General features: G+C 40.5%; 1 protein-coding gene across 1 annotated transcript in view; it reads right to left on the reverse strand.

Annotated features, from left to right (window-relative positions):
* The window catches only part of ccdc15 (coiled-coil domain containing 15), a 30,597-nt gene extending 15,060 nt beyond the window's left edge, over positions 1 to 15,537 (reverse strand). Inside the window, exons 1-9 of the mRNA XM_017699814.2 lie at positions 15,135 to 15,537; positions 13,848 to 13,997; positions 9,628 to 9,798; positions 9,326 to 9,442; positions 8,419 to 8,583; positions 7,256 to 7,363; positions 5,840 to 5,943; positions 3,448 to 3,642; positions 1,340 to 1,488 (exon numbers count right to left, since the gene is read on the reverse strand). Of these exons, the coding sequence (XP_017555303.1) occupies positions 1,340 to 1,488; positions 3,448 to 3,642; positions 5,840 to 5,943; positions 7,256 to 7,363; positions 8,419 to 8,583; positions 9,326 to 9,442; positions 9,628 to 9,798; positions 13,848 to 13,997; positions 15,135 to 15,317 (1,342 nt within the window). The 5' untranslated portion in view covers positions 15,318 to 15,537. The remainder of the gene's footprint in view (positions 1 to 1,339; positions 1,489 to 3,447; positions 3,643 to 5,839; positions 5,944 to 7,255; positions 7,364 to 8,418; positions 8,584 to 9,325; positions 9,443 to 9,627; positions 9,799 to 13,847; positions 13,998 to 15,134) is intronic.
* Positions 15,538 to 15,988: the final 451 nt, after the last annotated feature.

Consider the following 15,988-nt stretch of genomic DNA (forward strand, 5'->3'; position numbering starts at 1 on the left):
CTAAGACGTCCAGTGACCCAAATGATTTGGAGGCTCTGACACCTAATCATCTCCTGTTGTTGAAAACAAACCCATCATTGCCACCAGGATTGTTTGAACAGAATGATCTTTATTCCCGACGCAGATGGAAACAGGTCCAATATATATGGCCAATTTATTTTGGAAGAGATGGATTAAAGAATACCTACCTCAACTCCAGGAATGTCAGCGATGGGCCACAGCAGCAAGAAACTTTGCAGAAGGAGATGTCGTTCTTTTTGTGGATGATTGTGCTCCAAGAAACTCATGGACTATGGGAAAGATCATGGAAGCAGTTCCAGACAAGAAGGGTCTTGTCCGAAGAGTCCGGATAAAGACAAAGTCTTGGAGAGACTCATTACGAAGATTTGTCTGCTTGTAGAATCTGAATGGGCAAGTGGTAAAGACTACGATGAGCCATGTGCTAGTAACCTCTGGCTCTTTTCTTTATTTCTCTCCTTCTTTCTTACCTTTTCTCTGCATTCGCCTTTGGAAGTGAACAGACAGTGGACTTAATATCCTTTGCAAAGCTGATTTACAAAGTATTGGATGTTTAATGTGCATGTAATCAGCATCATTGTTATGTGGTAGAGCACTGAATGCATCCAAATGCATATACTGGTTTATATTATGTGTAGTAAAGTTAATAGAAATGTGGAAATTGTCCTAAGTCAATACATTATTAGAACAATTAGGGGCCAGATTTCTACTTTATATTTTTGGAGTTAATATTAAGTTTATGTTTGACTAATATTTTTTGGATGTTTATAATTTGCATAATTGATCATTTCCAGATTAATAATTTAAACATTTGTGTTATGTTTGTTAAGGTTATAATTTAAGGTAACAGTTTCTAATACAAAGCTAAAATGGGTGCCTGTCACTTTAAGCATGTAAGTGCAGGTTGCAGCATGGGAACCCGTGTGATTGCGATGAGAGAAGGAGCATGGGCTTAAGGAGGTAGAGTCGCACAGTTTTCTGACCGTGTACACGAGTCTGTAGTGGATTATTGAGTTTTGTAATGTTTTTCCAAAAAGTAAAATACATTTTTTTAAATGCAATTCAAGGGGAACACATCTCTTTTTTCCTTTTTGGACATCAGAACACTCGTCAGCCATAGACTCCTTTTTTATACTTGGTTTATTGGAAATCCTCCTACAGGTGTGTCAATCATAATTTTGCAGTCAATGGAAATTACATTCTGGTAAAATTATGATCTTTGTGCAACCCTGGGTGTTTACTATATTAACAGTGTGACCTTTGGGTGTAATAAGGAATCAGTAAGCAGTTGTCTTTACCAGATCACAAGAATGCTGCTCACCTTTAGGATTGTTGTAAAAGACACAGTTGTTAGCGCAGGTGTCAGGGTGTGAGTCCCAGAAGCTGTCCCCACAGCAGCAGAGTGGAGGAAGCTCCACTTTCTCCTGCTCCAGCTTCTCCTTCATTTGAGCCCGCAAGGCCTCAATGTACCTACCAACAAAAACCCCAGAAGGTACATCTTAACATACAGCATACAACAATGCTGTCAACATGCATGAAGGACTTCTTATTAAATACTATAGAGTGAATGTCTGAAGTGATGTGTCAGTCTGTATTTCTGGAAGGATTACGCACTGCACAGTTTAGTGTTCTCCATGACTGAATCAGCTCATTGCCAATGCTTTTCTAAGTTTAATGGTACAAATTGGCAAAAAATATTAATCAATAAATCACAATTTTTGCCTTCTCTTGAATATACAGGTATTGGCAAAAACTTTAATTTCTCTGGTCAAATTACAAGTTTTGTAGATCTGCTAAGTGAAAATAACTTAAAACATCCTGTACATGGTAACACATTAAATGTTTCTGCCAATTAAGAGCACAAATTTAGGACAGGGTAAAAAAAATTGTAAACAAATAAACTTTTGCACAGGCCACTTTGTATGTTTTTCCACCAATAAGTTAAATTCAGCAAATAAACAGCAATTGTGCACTAAAATGTACAAAAGTGTGTTCACTGTCAAGAGAAAATGTATTTTCACTGAGAAAATCAACAAGACCATAATTTGCTGAGGGTACCCAAACTTTTGCCTACGACTGTAGTCGATCAGATAAGACTTGTTTTGTGTCTTAGGTCACTGGATCTACGAGACTTATGTGGCTAATATGTAATGGAAACTTATGTACACCAATTATCATGGGGCAAACTGCATAAATCATCACACTCGCCTCACACCCACAAACCAGTTGTTAAGTCATCTCTAAAGGACTAATTCGCTTATGTGGTTTCTCACACTGTATGACCTACTGTTATCTAGAGCTTAAATTAGGATTTGGGAGGCAATGAAGTGCTTTCTCCTTTCCTTCACACTTACAATATTTTTCAATGCATGAGCGATTATAAGGAGTTCTAAGTATTTATATGCTGGTTAATTACAATGGAGTTGTTAGGCTATGCATTTTAGAGTCCACAGTTGCTTTGCATTCGCTACTAAAATGTTCAGGTTTATGTATAGAGTTGTTAATGATTAAAAATGAATGAACCTACATACACTTAGCCAGTTAGTGTGCATCAAGAAAGGAGCATGGAATATTACAAAGGGAGGAGATGAATGCTGGCTGTCTCGGGGTTGTCAGTCAGAGTGGTTTATCATGCTGAACAGGGAAATGGATTTTATGATCCAACAAATTACAGTGCTGCTTGCTGTTCACACAGCTCAAAGGTGCCGTAGTTCTGTTTCGGGTCACTCCAATTTAACCGCTGGTATTATTTATAAAAATGGACAAAATTATGGACACAATACATACAGCTGCTACTACCGTTTACAGCAATGCAACATGCAGTAACCCTTTAAAGTTACTACATGTACGTAAGGCATTCATGACATATTCATGAACAGTGTAATTATTCAGACTGTAAAAACTGTGAAAATTGTAAAATGATATATGTACATTCAAAAAGCATCAAAAGCATTCCTGATTGACACATACATGAAAAATGTGAGCTCTGTAAAATATTTAAGTGATTAAACAACTATGAAAAACCTTTTTTAACTTTTAAATGAAAGTTGACTTTGTTCTAGATCATTCTGGGGATTTTCTGTTGGTCCATTCATTATGAAATTTTGGCACAGTGTAAAGGGGCGTCATTCAACATACGTCTATTTTCATAGATAATAGTACGTCACACAGACTCAAACCACATAAGCAAGTCTATTTGAGATTACTGAACAACTCAGCACAGTGTGAGGCAAGTGTGTGCTTTAGCTATGCAGGGTGCACAGTGCTAATTGATGGGGTACAAACTTCCATTACTTGTTAGCTACATTAGCCTCGTAACTCCAGCGCAAATCTGCAAAGGCAAACTTGAGACATTTAAGTATTTCTTAAATAAGGTGGTTTAGGGCAGGAAAAATTATTTTTTCAGAGTGTTTACTGGCTAAGAATCACCTTGTGTTCTCTTTTACTTTCTTTGCTCTCTCACTCTTCTTCACTTCCTCCTCATACTCCTCTGCCTCCAGCCGGAGCTGTTCCAGAATGAGGCGCTCCCTCTCGGCCACCTCCCTCCGGCTCTCCTCCTGCTGCCTCACACGCTCCATTCGGCTCTCCTCCTCGCTCCTCTGTTGTTCTTTCTCTGCTTTAATTCTAAATGTGGATAAATGAGCAAAAGTGCAATATTGAGAAACCACAGCAGCTCAGAACACGTAAAGTTACCAAGCTGGGTTGCCAAGTACGGAGGCACACAGAGCATAAAAGTCTGATGGATAGTCTGGGTTTGCAAATGGCAGAAGAACGCCTGACTGCATTGTGCCAACTGTAAAGTTTGGTGGAGGAGGGATAATGATATGGGGTTGTTTTTCAGGGATTTGACTAGGACCCCTTAGTTCCAGTGAAGGAAAAATTTAATTCTTTAGCATTTCAAGAGATTTTGGACGATTGTTTCCAACTTTGTGGGAACAGTTTGAAGAAAGGTCCTTTTCAGTTCCAGTATGACGGCCTCAAGGCACAAAGCAAGGTCCATAAAGGCATTGTTGGGTGAGTTTGGTGTGGAAGAACTTGACTGGCCTGCACGGAGTCCTGACGAGAAGGCCTGGCTCACAATCTTTGTTCTAGTTCATCCCAAAAGCGTCCGATAGGGTTGAGGATAATAATCCCTATAAATTAAGAATGGGATGTCATAAAAGTTCATGTAGGTGTAATGTGTAGGTGTCCCAATACTTTTGTCCTTATAGAGTATAACACAGATAAATGTTGCAAGGACACTACAGTTCATACCACCGGGAATTCATTGAGAAGAAACAAAAAAATCCTTCATTCACAAACCAGACATCACTCACGGACAGACAACTCCAGTTGATGACCATATAAATTGACTATATTACAAAGATATTAGTTGTAAATTGGCCCATAATTCCTTTTAATTCAAACAGTTCTGTCATGTTTTCCCAGAGGTTGTGGAATTTTTCTATTTTGGGTTTAATGCTCCAGGGGAAGTTAAACAGTCTGTTCCATACACTGCCCTTTCGGAAACTTATATGAATAATTTCTCTTCCATACATGAATCACTTGTTTTACACTAACCAATACAACATTCAAAACAAGGGAGAAGCGGGAATAGAAAATGAGGAAGGGGTTGAAAATAGCAAACTGTATGACATGATCACTCATTCTTACCATTGTCACAGTAAAGACAAAAGGACACCACAGTTTCTGAACGTGCAAATTTTACTGTAGACCCTGTAATATTAAATGAACTGAAAGAGATGGGAAGCGTCTTTCATGGGATAGCAAGCTAATATTGTGCTCAACGTAAAGCACAAGTACTTCTAAAGTTTTGTGCTGAAGCTACGAGTGTTATGAGCTAACAAGCAATGTGGCTTATTTCTGATATGTCCTAAAGTTTGTATCACCTGCTCATACAGCATTTTTTTAAATCAGGGGTATTTATGAGGAGCTTGTCCCTCTTTGCTACAGTAACAGCCTGTACTTTTCAAGGAAGGCTTTACACTAGATTCTAGAACACTGCTGTGAGGATTTGATCGCATTCAGCCAAAAGTACATCAGTGAGGTCAGGTACCAATGCTGGATGATTAGTTCTGGAACCACCCAACTCATCACTCCCTCTCTCCAGAAGACACAGTTCCACTGTTCCCACAGCCTAATGCAGGAGGCTTCATACCCCTCTAGCTGAAGCTTGCCATTGGGCACGGTGACCTTAGGCTGCTTGTGTACATCTGATTCTATTTGTAATGCTTTTCTATGGAGATGATACAAGTAATCAGTGTGCAACTGAGCGCCTGTGTCAGCAATGGGTGCATAATAATGTATCTCAACTGACTTATCAGAAAAAGTGTAGCCAGTGTTCCTCCTTAATTAGAATCATGCAAACTGACCTTTATCATCACAGACTTGCCTCAAACCACATTGCGTTATTAAGTAATAGATTTGCTTTTGTTGTTTGACACTGCATAACAAACTGCTATGTGTAAAAATGGACATAAATACATTGCAAAGCTAAAAACAGTAAAGGCAGGTGTCTTCAAGCATGAATTCTGGTTGTACTTTTGCACATTTTTACAGATGAATGTATGTCAGTTTTGTTTGATGCTAATTGGTGGGTAGAGGGTTCCATTAAATGTTAGCTACGTCAGCCTTGTAGCTCCAGGGCAAAACTAAAGCACTGAAATAACTTTAAACAATATGTCCTGACTGTTTGACTACATATGGGGTCATTTTGATTCGTAAAACAATTTCTTTATGGTAGCACTGATGTGGGCCAGGTAGCTTCCTGGTATTCCCCCTGGTGTACAAGCACAAATCTAGGTATAAGCGAATGTGTCACCTTGCAATTCTTCTCAGGTGTTTCCTTTGTCGCTGGTGCTCCTTGACCTGCTCCCGCTCAATGTCCATAAAGAGACGCCGATACATGAGGAACTGAGACTGTCTCTGCAGGAACAAACAATACCTCAACATCTGAGCCTCATCTGCAAAGAATAATTCAGCTTCCCATGTTTGGAAAAGAAGGGCTGCATGTGTGATCCCAACAGCACCATATACCCACAGTGAAATATAAAGGTAAACATAAAGGAGATGCATAATATGGGGCCGTTTGCCTCCAAGTGGTACAGGGGCGTACACGCCATCAAAGGAAACATGAATGGATGTGCCAAGATATTAGAGGACAATTTAGAGTCATCAGCCATGAAAAGGGAGAAGATGAATATTTCAATAAAACAATGAAGTTGGTTAGTGTAGTGGTTAACACCTCTGCCTTCTATGCTGTAGACTGGGGTTCAATCCCCCACCTGGGTAAACACCCTACACTATACCAATAAGAGTCCTTGGGCAAGACTCCTAACACCACCTTCGCCTACCTGTGTAAAAACAATCAAATTGTAAGTCGCTCTGGATAAGAGCGTCAGCCAACTGCCATAAATGTAATGACCCTAAACATACAGCCAAAATAACAAGACTAGTCTCCACAAAGGTGAAGGGCCTTACATGGCCTTGCCAATCTTCTTACTTGAATCCTGGTGAAAAGCTATGGAGGATTCTAAAATTCCTTGTAAATGCCTTTGAAAGTTTTGAAGATGGGCTGCTAAGAGGGATGAGCCAAAATGGAACTATAATGCTGCAAAAAGCACTTCTTGCAGCTGTAATAGCCAACCATGGCTTTGCAACAATTTGTGCTTTCTGAATACATTTTCCCCTATCAGTTTCATTTTTCAAACACAATTTATGTTTATATTCATAAGAGCAAAGTCAAAAAACGTCTGTAAACTTGAAGTGCATATATGCACTGGAAGTATATTAAATACAAAAACAAAAGTGTTTGAAAAGTGTTTTTCCCCTCACTGTATACTTACAGACGTAGTTTCTAGTGATGATATCCTTTTATCTGTTACTGTTACCATCTGATTTTCATACTACTGTCCATTTGTATAGATAACACTGTGTCATACAATGTCAGAAACCCCATTAGCAAGTCACTTTTAAGATTATAAATATATGGTGATTTATTCATGCAGTTTGCATGATACTGTGCTTTAAGCTTTCTCGCAGCTCTCGTGCGAAAACCAAAGAAGCAAAACTTCTGACCGCAAACATGATTTGACTTCAACATCCTAAAGCACAATGATTTCTACAGTGATGAAAACTCAAGCCAGCAATATGAATGATGGAATTACACTGTCTTATACATAAAGTATTGATATGAGAAGGTCAGCGTAGAGAAGTTAGTTGATGAGTTAGTGTGGACCTGTCTCTTTAGCTCCTCTTCATCCTCTCCTGGCCACAGCACCTGAGTGGATCTGTAGTCACTTTTGGTGCTTGTGGGATGTAGCTCTTTCACCAGCCTGCCACACACCTAAACAAGCAATATGTAGCAATTAATGTAAAAGCTAAACAATGTATTAATAATTGTGATGCTGCTGTGATCCCTGTTTTCTTCATCTGTGTCCGCAGGAAAGTAAGGGCCTGTACAGTCTTAGCATCCTGTGCAAAAGTCAGAGATCATTCTTCATTTGTTTAATTTCCATTTAAAATGGCATTTAAAGGTGTTTCTGTACGTCCTTCCCCTCTGAGAAGACAACTCAGCACTGTGTGTCTGAAAAGATGTGTAACTGTTAGGAAAAGATAATAAACAAAGAAGAGCATTTGTAAACCAAAACAAAGACGCTGCTGGTGTTCTCTGAACAATGGACTGACCACCACAGAGTCCAGACCGTAACACTGGATGTGTTTGGGATTATTTGGATTGTGCTAAGCAGAAAATGCAACCAACTTCTAAGACTGAACTTTGGAGGTGTGGAAAAAATATCCCTGCAGATTTCTTTGAAAAACTGAAAGCAAGTCTTTTGAAAAGAATGAAAGCTATAATGAAGGCAAAGAGTAGACAAACTAAATATTCAAACTATTGAGGCTTTCTGTTAAATATAGGTTTTACATATTAATTTTCTGTTACATATAAGTTTTCTGCTTTTTTCGAGATGCTGAAAAATTAAGATCTGAGTGGTCATTTTTGACTAGTGTGCTCTCTGACCTTTGCAGAGTACTGTTCTCATATATACCCTTTGTCTTAAACTATACTTAAAGACCCTCTGTAACTTATCTGAGTCACTGTCTTAGTAGAACTTCGCTGCACATGTATTATAAAGTACCTTCAAACATCTCACCTACATCTGCTTTTCTTCTACAATAGAAGCCGATTAGTATTATGCAAAGATTACATTGTCTGGACCCCACTACCCTTAAATTCTTGTAAGCCAAGTTTGGACATTTTTAGTATTTAGATCAAACAATAGCCCTCTCGTTTTCTCTTTTTCACTGCTTTAAATGCTTTTTCAGCATTTAAAATGGTGCAAACATGTAATGAATGGTCTCACAGATGCCTTTATAAAGTTGAGCTCAACTAAAACTTACCACATCATTCTGGAAAGTGACTGTTTTGCTACTGTGAAATGGGCGATCGTGCTGCCCTGCTAATGGAATCTCTTCTTCCTCTCCCAGTCCCGCCTGGTTTTCTTGATCATCGTCATCTTCCTCTTTCTCATCCTCCATTACTTTCCTCACTTGTAATACCGGCTTCTGCAATGAATGATCACAAACAGCACTGCTCTATCCCTCAGGAGGATTGATGTAACAGATATATCCTTGATTAACCCCTTGCCTTAATGTTATTCAGTTGTTAATCACAAAACATATTATTCAGTAACTACTATGAATTTACTATGTTATGTAATTATGAGAGTGAAGAATGAAGTGGGGGCCTCACACAAGATTTTAATGCCATTTTACACAAGCCACTTTTCTGAAATGGCTTTTAGTCGTCCATCTGATGGAACAGGACGCTTCTGTTTACGCTGCACTTTTGTGACATACGTATGATCATACTTCACATCTGGTGTAAATACACTGTCAGGTTGTACGGGATTAAAAGGGAATTCCAACAGTTTTTCCGCATTATAGAGAAATCTAGAAACAGATTACCGGTGGTGATAAGAACTTGGGGTCATGATGTCTATAACACCAATCTAGCCATTTTCTTTGGGAACTATCTTGTCTTATAATGCCCTGCATGTGCTGCAACACCATAAATGGATTTTAGAATAATGAGGACTTAAGCTCTAACTAAAATGAATATTCAGAATTCAAAACATAAAGAGAAAAGAGAATATAAATAGATAATTACAGCATATTATTTATCATTTTATTCACTTCTTGTTCACACCAATCAAGAAATATAGAATAAAACAAGCAAAAACGAGTAATATGTCCATTGATCCTAAACTTTTGAGTGCTACTGTAGATGACAAATTAGTGAACTCACATCTCTTGTTGGAGATACTTTCCATAATCCCCCTGGCAGCTCTGATAGCTCCTCTCCCTCTCGTACAGTTTGACAGGCAGCCAGTCGGAGTCTCACCTGCTTCATCACTTTGCTAAGCTGTGAAACCAAAGCAGGATAATAAATAAATCATCAGAGAACTCAAACTGAAAGCAAACAGTGTGTATCCCTTAAGCAAAAGGCTCATTTCCCCCTTTTCTTTTCTTGGTTTTTAAATTTTTTAATAATAATTAATAATAACGTTATAATGTTATTATTGTTGTGATTGTTGTTACAGCCCTAACCTGATGGGTGTACTGATTAGCAGTACCAGTGGGGAACTCTTGAGCTGTAACTGAGTGCGAGTTGCAGATGGCTAGCTCCCGTTGTGGCCATGACGGGAACAGGCTCTTCCGAGGCGTAAGGTGCTGGGCTGCATCACTGCTTTGTTGGACTACTCTGCCCTCCCTCTCAGCCTGGACACAAACAAACAACAGAGACTGACCAAATGACTTGGAGTCTGTATCACTTTCAAGTGATAGTTCACATTCACACACATTTAGGCAGTCAATCAGCCAAGACATGCTTGGGACCTTATTTCAAAATCATACTTAAATATATGAGTATTCATATATTAAAATTAAAACATAGTATATATATATATATATATATATATATATATATGATACATTTATATATAAATATCAGCATAAATAAAAACAAATATACATTGCTATTTTATATACATTACTAAAGTATGCAATGTGGATTTATCAACACATAGACTTTGCAACACAGGGGAAAAACCCACTGGACCATGTTTACACCACCCAGAAAGAAGCTTACAAGACCATTCCCCTCCCCCACTTTGGTGCCTTTAATCACATCACTGTTATGCTAATGCCAGCATAAAGACCACTGGTTAAAGTCAACAAACCAGTTCCAAAGCAGGTATGAGTGTGGCCGGAAGGGTCTTCAGAGACACTTCAAGACTGTTTTAACACCACGGACTGCAATGTGTTTAAACAAGCAGCAACCTACAACACCACCACAGATCTCCAGGAGTATGCTGAAACTGTCACTGGCTGCATCTCCAAGTGCATTGAGGATGTAACTGTTCTCAAGACCACCACGGTTCGGGCCCATCAGAAGCCATGGCTAACTGGGGAGATCTACAGGCTACTGAAGGCTAGGAAGAGACGAGGTGGGCCTGAGGGGAGCTAGGACCAACCTGTCCCACAGCATCAGAAAGGCAAAGAGGCAATACTCCAGGAGGATAGCCCATCGCTTCAGGGGCAGCTGAGATACATGAAGCCTGTGGCGGGGGATACAGACCACCACAGGCTACAAGTCCCCACCACAGACCTGTGACAGCTCCACATCTCTGCTGAATAAGCTTAACAACTTCTTCGCCTGGTTTGAGGCATACAACAACATGCCTGCACAGGAGATCCCAACCCCTCCTGGAGACCAGGTGCTGATGCTATGCCCAGTCAGCGTGAGATCATTCGGCAGCATCAACTCTCAGAAAGCTCCTGGTCCTGACAACATACCCGGTGTGCTTGTGGTTCTCTCCTTTTAGTTAAGCTGTTATTGTCCAATCTGCCGGAGTCATTAGCCACACTCTGGAAATGTTCACATCCTCTGTTTTACATACACCCAAACAGAACAAAACTAATTCCATCTCCCTACCTTTTTCTGAGTAAACAACTGCCCATCTGTCCAGCCGGACACTGATGGATGACCTACTGTTGAGCTCTCCTGCTACCTGGCTTCAGACCAGCTGCCTATGCCCCAGCTACCACCACTTGCCTTGGATTAGCTGCCCACCCTACATTGAAGTTTTCATGGACTCCTATTACTACTCATACTCATACCACTACTGTTAGTAGTGTAATCAATTGTAGGTAGTTTGACCAGATGGGGATGGGTCCCCCCTTGTGAGCCTTGGTTCCTCCCAAGGTTTCTTCCTCAGCTCTGAAGCAGTCTTTCCTTGCCACGTCACACCTGGGGGTTTTACATTTCATGTTAAAACTTTGCGTTTACTGGAATTCTGTGAAGCTGCTTTGTGACAACATCAGTTGTAAAAAGCACTATACAAATAAATTTCATTTGACTTTAACATATTGCTGAGTCAGGCTGTTGTCCCTGAAAGCCACCACCATCATCCCTGTCCCAAAGAAAGCATCACCCTTGTGTTTCAATCCCATCCTCATGAAGAACTTTGAACGGCTGTTCATGCAACACATCAAGTCTGTCCTTCCCCACCTCCCTGGACCCCTTCCAGTTTGCACATCGGCCTAATCGCTCGGTTGATGATGCCATCTCCACTGCCCACCACTCAGCCCTCACATATCTGGACAAAAAAGACTCTTATGTCAGAATGCTCTTCATAGATTTCAGCTCCGCATTTAACACCATCATCCCCCAGCAGCTCATTCTCAAACTGGACAGGTTGGGGCTGAACACTTCACTGTGCAACTGGCTGCTAGACTTCCTGACCGGGAGACCACAGGCAGTACAGGCCGGCAACAACACATCCCACACCATCACACTGAACACGGGGGCCCTCTAAGGATGTGTATTGAGCCCCCTCCTATTCACTCTAATGTCCCACGACTGCACACCGTTGCAAAGCTCCAGCCTCTTCATCAAGTTCGCGAATGAAACGACTGTGGTGGGTCTCATCAGCAATAACGATGAGACAAACTACAGGAGCGAGGTGAGCTGTCTGGCCTTGTAGTGTAAACATAACAATCTCCATCTGAACATTGAGAAGATGAAGGAGATCGTTGTGGACAGGAGAATGAGCACCGAGCATGCTCCTCTGACCATCACCGGTGCTGCTGTGGAGAGGGTGACCAGCACCAGGTTCCTGGGCGTACACGTCACAGAGGACCTCTCCTGGGCCAACACCACAGCATCACTGGCCAGAAGGGCTCAACAGCTCCTCTACTTCCTCCGCGAAGAGCCAGAGCCCCAGCCCCCATCATGTGCACCTTCTACAGAGCATTGAGAGCATCCTGACTAGCTGCATCACCTTGTGGTATGGCGCCTGCACCGTGTCTTGCTGCAAGACACGAGACCTGCTGAAAAAATCGTGGCACCTCCCTCCCCTCCCTCTAAGAGATATATAGCTCCCATCTCACACAGAAAGCCCTCTGCATGGCAGGTGATCACACTCACCCACTACACAGCTTCTTCAGCCTGCTGCCATCAGGGAGAAGACTGTGGAGTCTCTGGGCCAGGACCAGCAGACTGGGGGTTAGCTTCATCCACCAGGCTGTCAGGATGCTCAACTCTCTCCCTACATTGCTAAATTTGTTCTTCAGTTTCCAGCATTTGTGTAAAAAATATTTGAAAAAATGAGTAAACTCTTCTACATGTGTGCTCAGATTATTTATAAATGAAGCACACGCTTATTTGACCTGCATTTAAATGTTTTCAGCAATAAAGTCTCAAATTTATATATTTTATTTATGTATTTATTTATAACAAAAATACCAGCATGTCTACACATAACTATAAATATATTGAAAAAGGCCTGCGAGGACTGTCTTGTTTTTAATAGCCTCTTACCTTGTTCTAGAAGGCAATTACACTAATAAACCAACCACGTGTCATGCAGCTTATGTGCACTAATATAGTCTCGATATTCTTCCATACACTTAGTAAAACAATGGAAGAGTTTCATTTAGATTATTAGAATTTTGTTTATTCTTCAACTGTAAATTGTTATGACAATGGATGGACTCCACTAATGTCTATTCTAATCTATAAGAAGTCAGTACATTATTGTTCATGTATGGTGTTCTCTAATGCCTGCAGCAATGCCATGATAAAAGTCTGTACATCAGATCTGCTCTCTGCGTTGATCTACACACATTTATATGTCAAATTCACATTTTATGTCATCGCACAAATGTCTATTTTCATGTGTGACTACTTTAAGATCAAATACATATGAATATTTTGCATAAACGAGGCCCCAGGGTTCAAAGTTTGCTTCTTTAGTTTTGCACTGGAGCTATAAGGCTATTGTAGCTAACAAGTAATGGTAGCTTATGTACACCAGTTAGCATTGTGTTAACTAAAACTAAATCATAACTCAAGGACCTTAAACCACAACGATACTCTATGATATATGGTCATCCGCACGGGAGTGGGTGGGGGGGCGAATGGGTTGTGAGGACACAATGATTTTGAACATTTAAGCTTACTTGCATCATTACAAACCGTGAGTTTATTTTCCCAGAGATTTCTCTTTTCATACTATAACTATAGTCATAGACTGGTATACACTACACGGCACCCTCCTCATCATTGGTTTGATAAATTATGTTGGTGGACAGCCCAACTGATTAGACTGCATGGCTAGTTACTGTCTGCTCAGTCCAACAGAGTTTGTGGATTTCCCTCCTCAAATGCACCTGAGGCAACTCATCAAGTAATTCACAGGTTCAGCAGGAGTGGGTTTTTTTTTTTGCCTTTTGAACTGCTCCCACTCAGCTGCCCGGGGCTTTACCGTTTCGTATGACCTCTGTAGCTGCTGTTGCTTGCGAAGCCAGGCCTGTCGGGACACTCGCTTGCGCACTGCATCCTGAAAAAGCCGCAGGCTCTCCTCCTTCTCCCTGCACACCTCTTCATGGACCTCCTCAGTGAGCCTGGCACGAACCTGTCATAAAGACACAGGAAAAACTCACTTAATGACAAAGGATGGACAATGGATGGACAGTTTTATCGTTTATTTCAAATGTAGTCTCAGCCAAGACAGTGTGGTGATTAAAGTTTGCCTCTGCAGGTCAGTGGAGCTATGAGGCTATAATAGCTAACAAGTAATAAAAGCTTATGTACAATGATTGGCACTGTACTAATAATATGTGCGTCATCACACACTTCAAACTGTGTGAAGTGGTTAAGTAATTTTGGATAGCCATGAGAATAGTGTATGCTGTCTTCTACATCAATACTTTAAAGACGGACAAAAGTATGGACAAAATTCTGGATCAGAATAGCTGCCGCTGTTTTTTTCCGTTTTTGTGCAGTTGTTTTGTTTTATCCGTACACTTCTGCACTATGTTTATCTATGTACTTCTGTCCATTTTTGTCTGACTACGTTTTCAGTAAGAGGCAACTTGTTCACATTTGAATTACTTTGACTTAGTTGTGTAAATTCCCACCAAACTATTCCTATAAAGGGAAATTACATAATTTTCTCAAAATTTAGCTTTTTCAAATCCTTGAAGATGTAAGCAGATTAGACTGCAAATTGTTTTAATGTAAAATGCCTCATTCTACAGACACTCGTTAAGACAGAACATATTAGAATGCATTTACAATAGCGGTGATGGAAGCCACTCACAGAAAGAATACTACTGAAAAGGTTACAAACGTATTGCCTGATGCCTGAGACATTGTTTTACCTTTGTTTTGAGACAAGGTTTTAACCGAATACATATTTTCCATATATTATCCATTTAAGACAAAGAGATACGTGTATCTCCACGTGCCACTGTAAGGCAAAGAAAACACAGGTAGGCCAAGGTGGTGTTAGGAGTCTTGCCCAAGGACTCTTATTGGTATAGTGTAAGGTGTTTGCCCTGGTGGGGGATTGAACCCCAGTCTACAGTGTAGAAGGCAAAGGTGTTAACCACTACACTACATCAACACTATAGAGAGATGTAGTTTGTTAACGTTGCTGCTCTGTCTTTAAGGCTGTGTTTCATTCAACACTCATATATAATCACTTTTTAAGACACAGGGTTCGTAGCTAGTTAGTTAATCTAATCTAGTGCACTTGTAGGCTCCTCACCGCTGGGTGCTCCTGCCTCTCGGCTCCAGTCTCCACCCAGGCTGCCACTGGGACCACGAGTGGGTTCCTTTCTGCCAAAACCTTGCTTTCTCTCGTCTTTCTTGAGCTCGGCGTCTTTCCTCCATCCTTAACTCGACTCTTCTGGCTCTTTTCGCTTCTTCTGGCGTGTCTTTGCTCACTCATGTTGTTAACACAGAGCCGCCACCTCTCTAAGCTCACTGACTTTCAAACAGGCTCATGTTCAAGATCACCGTTTATCCTTCCTTAATGTATTCAACACATAAACTCACTGAAGCCTCCTTGCAGTAAATGTGTCTGTCGGGTCATTTGAACTGTAAAACATCTAAAACCCGTTTTAATGCTTAACGCCGCTCTAACCGATTCAAAACTTTGTTGACAGTGACGCCACCAGCATCGCAACCACTAGCGCCCGCCCCCCTGATAATTCTATTGGCTGTTTGTGAAAATTGAGAAATCTCATTGGTCGTCTTTCCTGACACTCACACAAGGAGCGCCCTTTCCCCACGCCTTAGGTGCTCGTCCTCATTTTTTGTCCTAAGAGAAAGCGCAACCCGCCGCACGATAGTTCCCGTCTAATTTATCTCAATATAAACAAAGAAGAAAGAACAATCCTGATTTTATCTTGATTTATTTTTACCGGACTACGTTCCCACTATATATTTTATATTTTATGTTGTATTATATGCATATGCGTGCTCAACAGTTTGGAATCGCTTGTCACATTAAAATTCACTGTTATTGTATTCAGCTTTAATTTATGCAGTGTGGATTGTAAAGCTATAAGCAGCTTTAAAAAGGTGTTTTATTCAATATTTTGAATTATTACTAACTAA

Source organism: Pygocentrus nattereri, chromosome 23 (assembly GCF_015220715.1).
Source record: "Pygocentrus nattereri isolate fPygNat1 chromosome 23, fPygNat1.pri, whole genome shotgun sequence".
Classification (NCBI taxonomy): domain Eukaryota; kingdom Metazoa; phylum Chordata; class Actinopteri; order Characiformes; family Serrasalmidae; genus Pygocentrus; species Pygocentrus nattereri.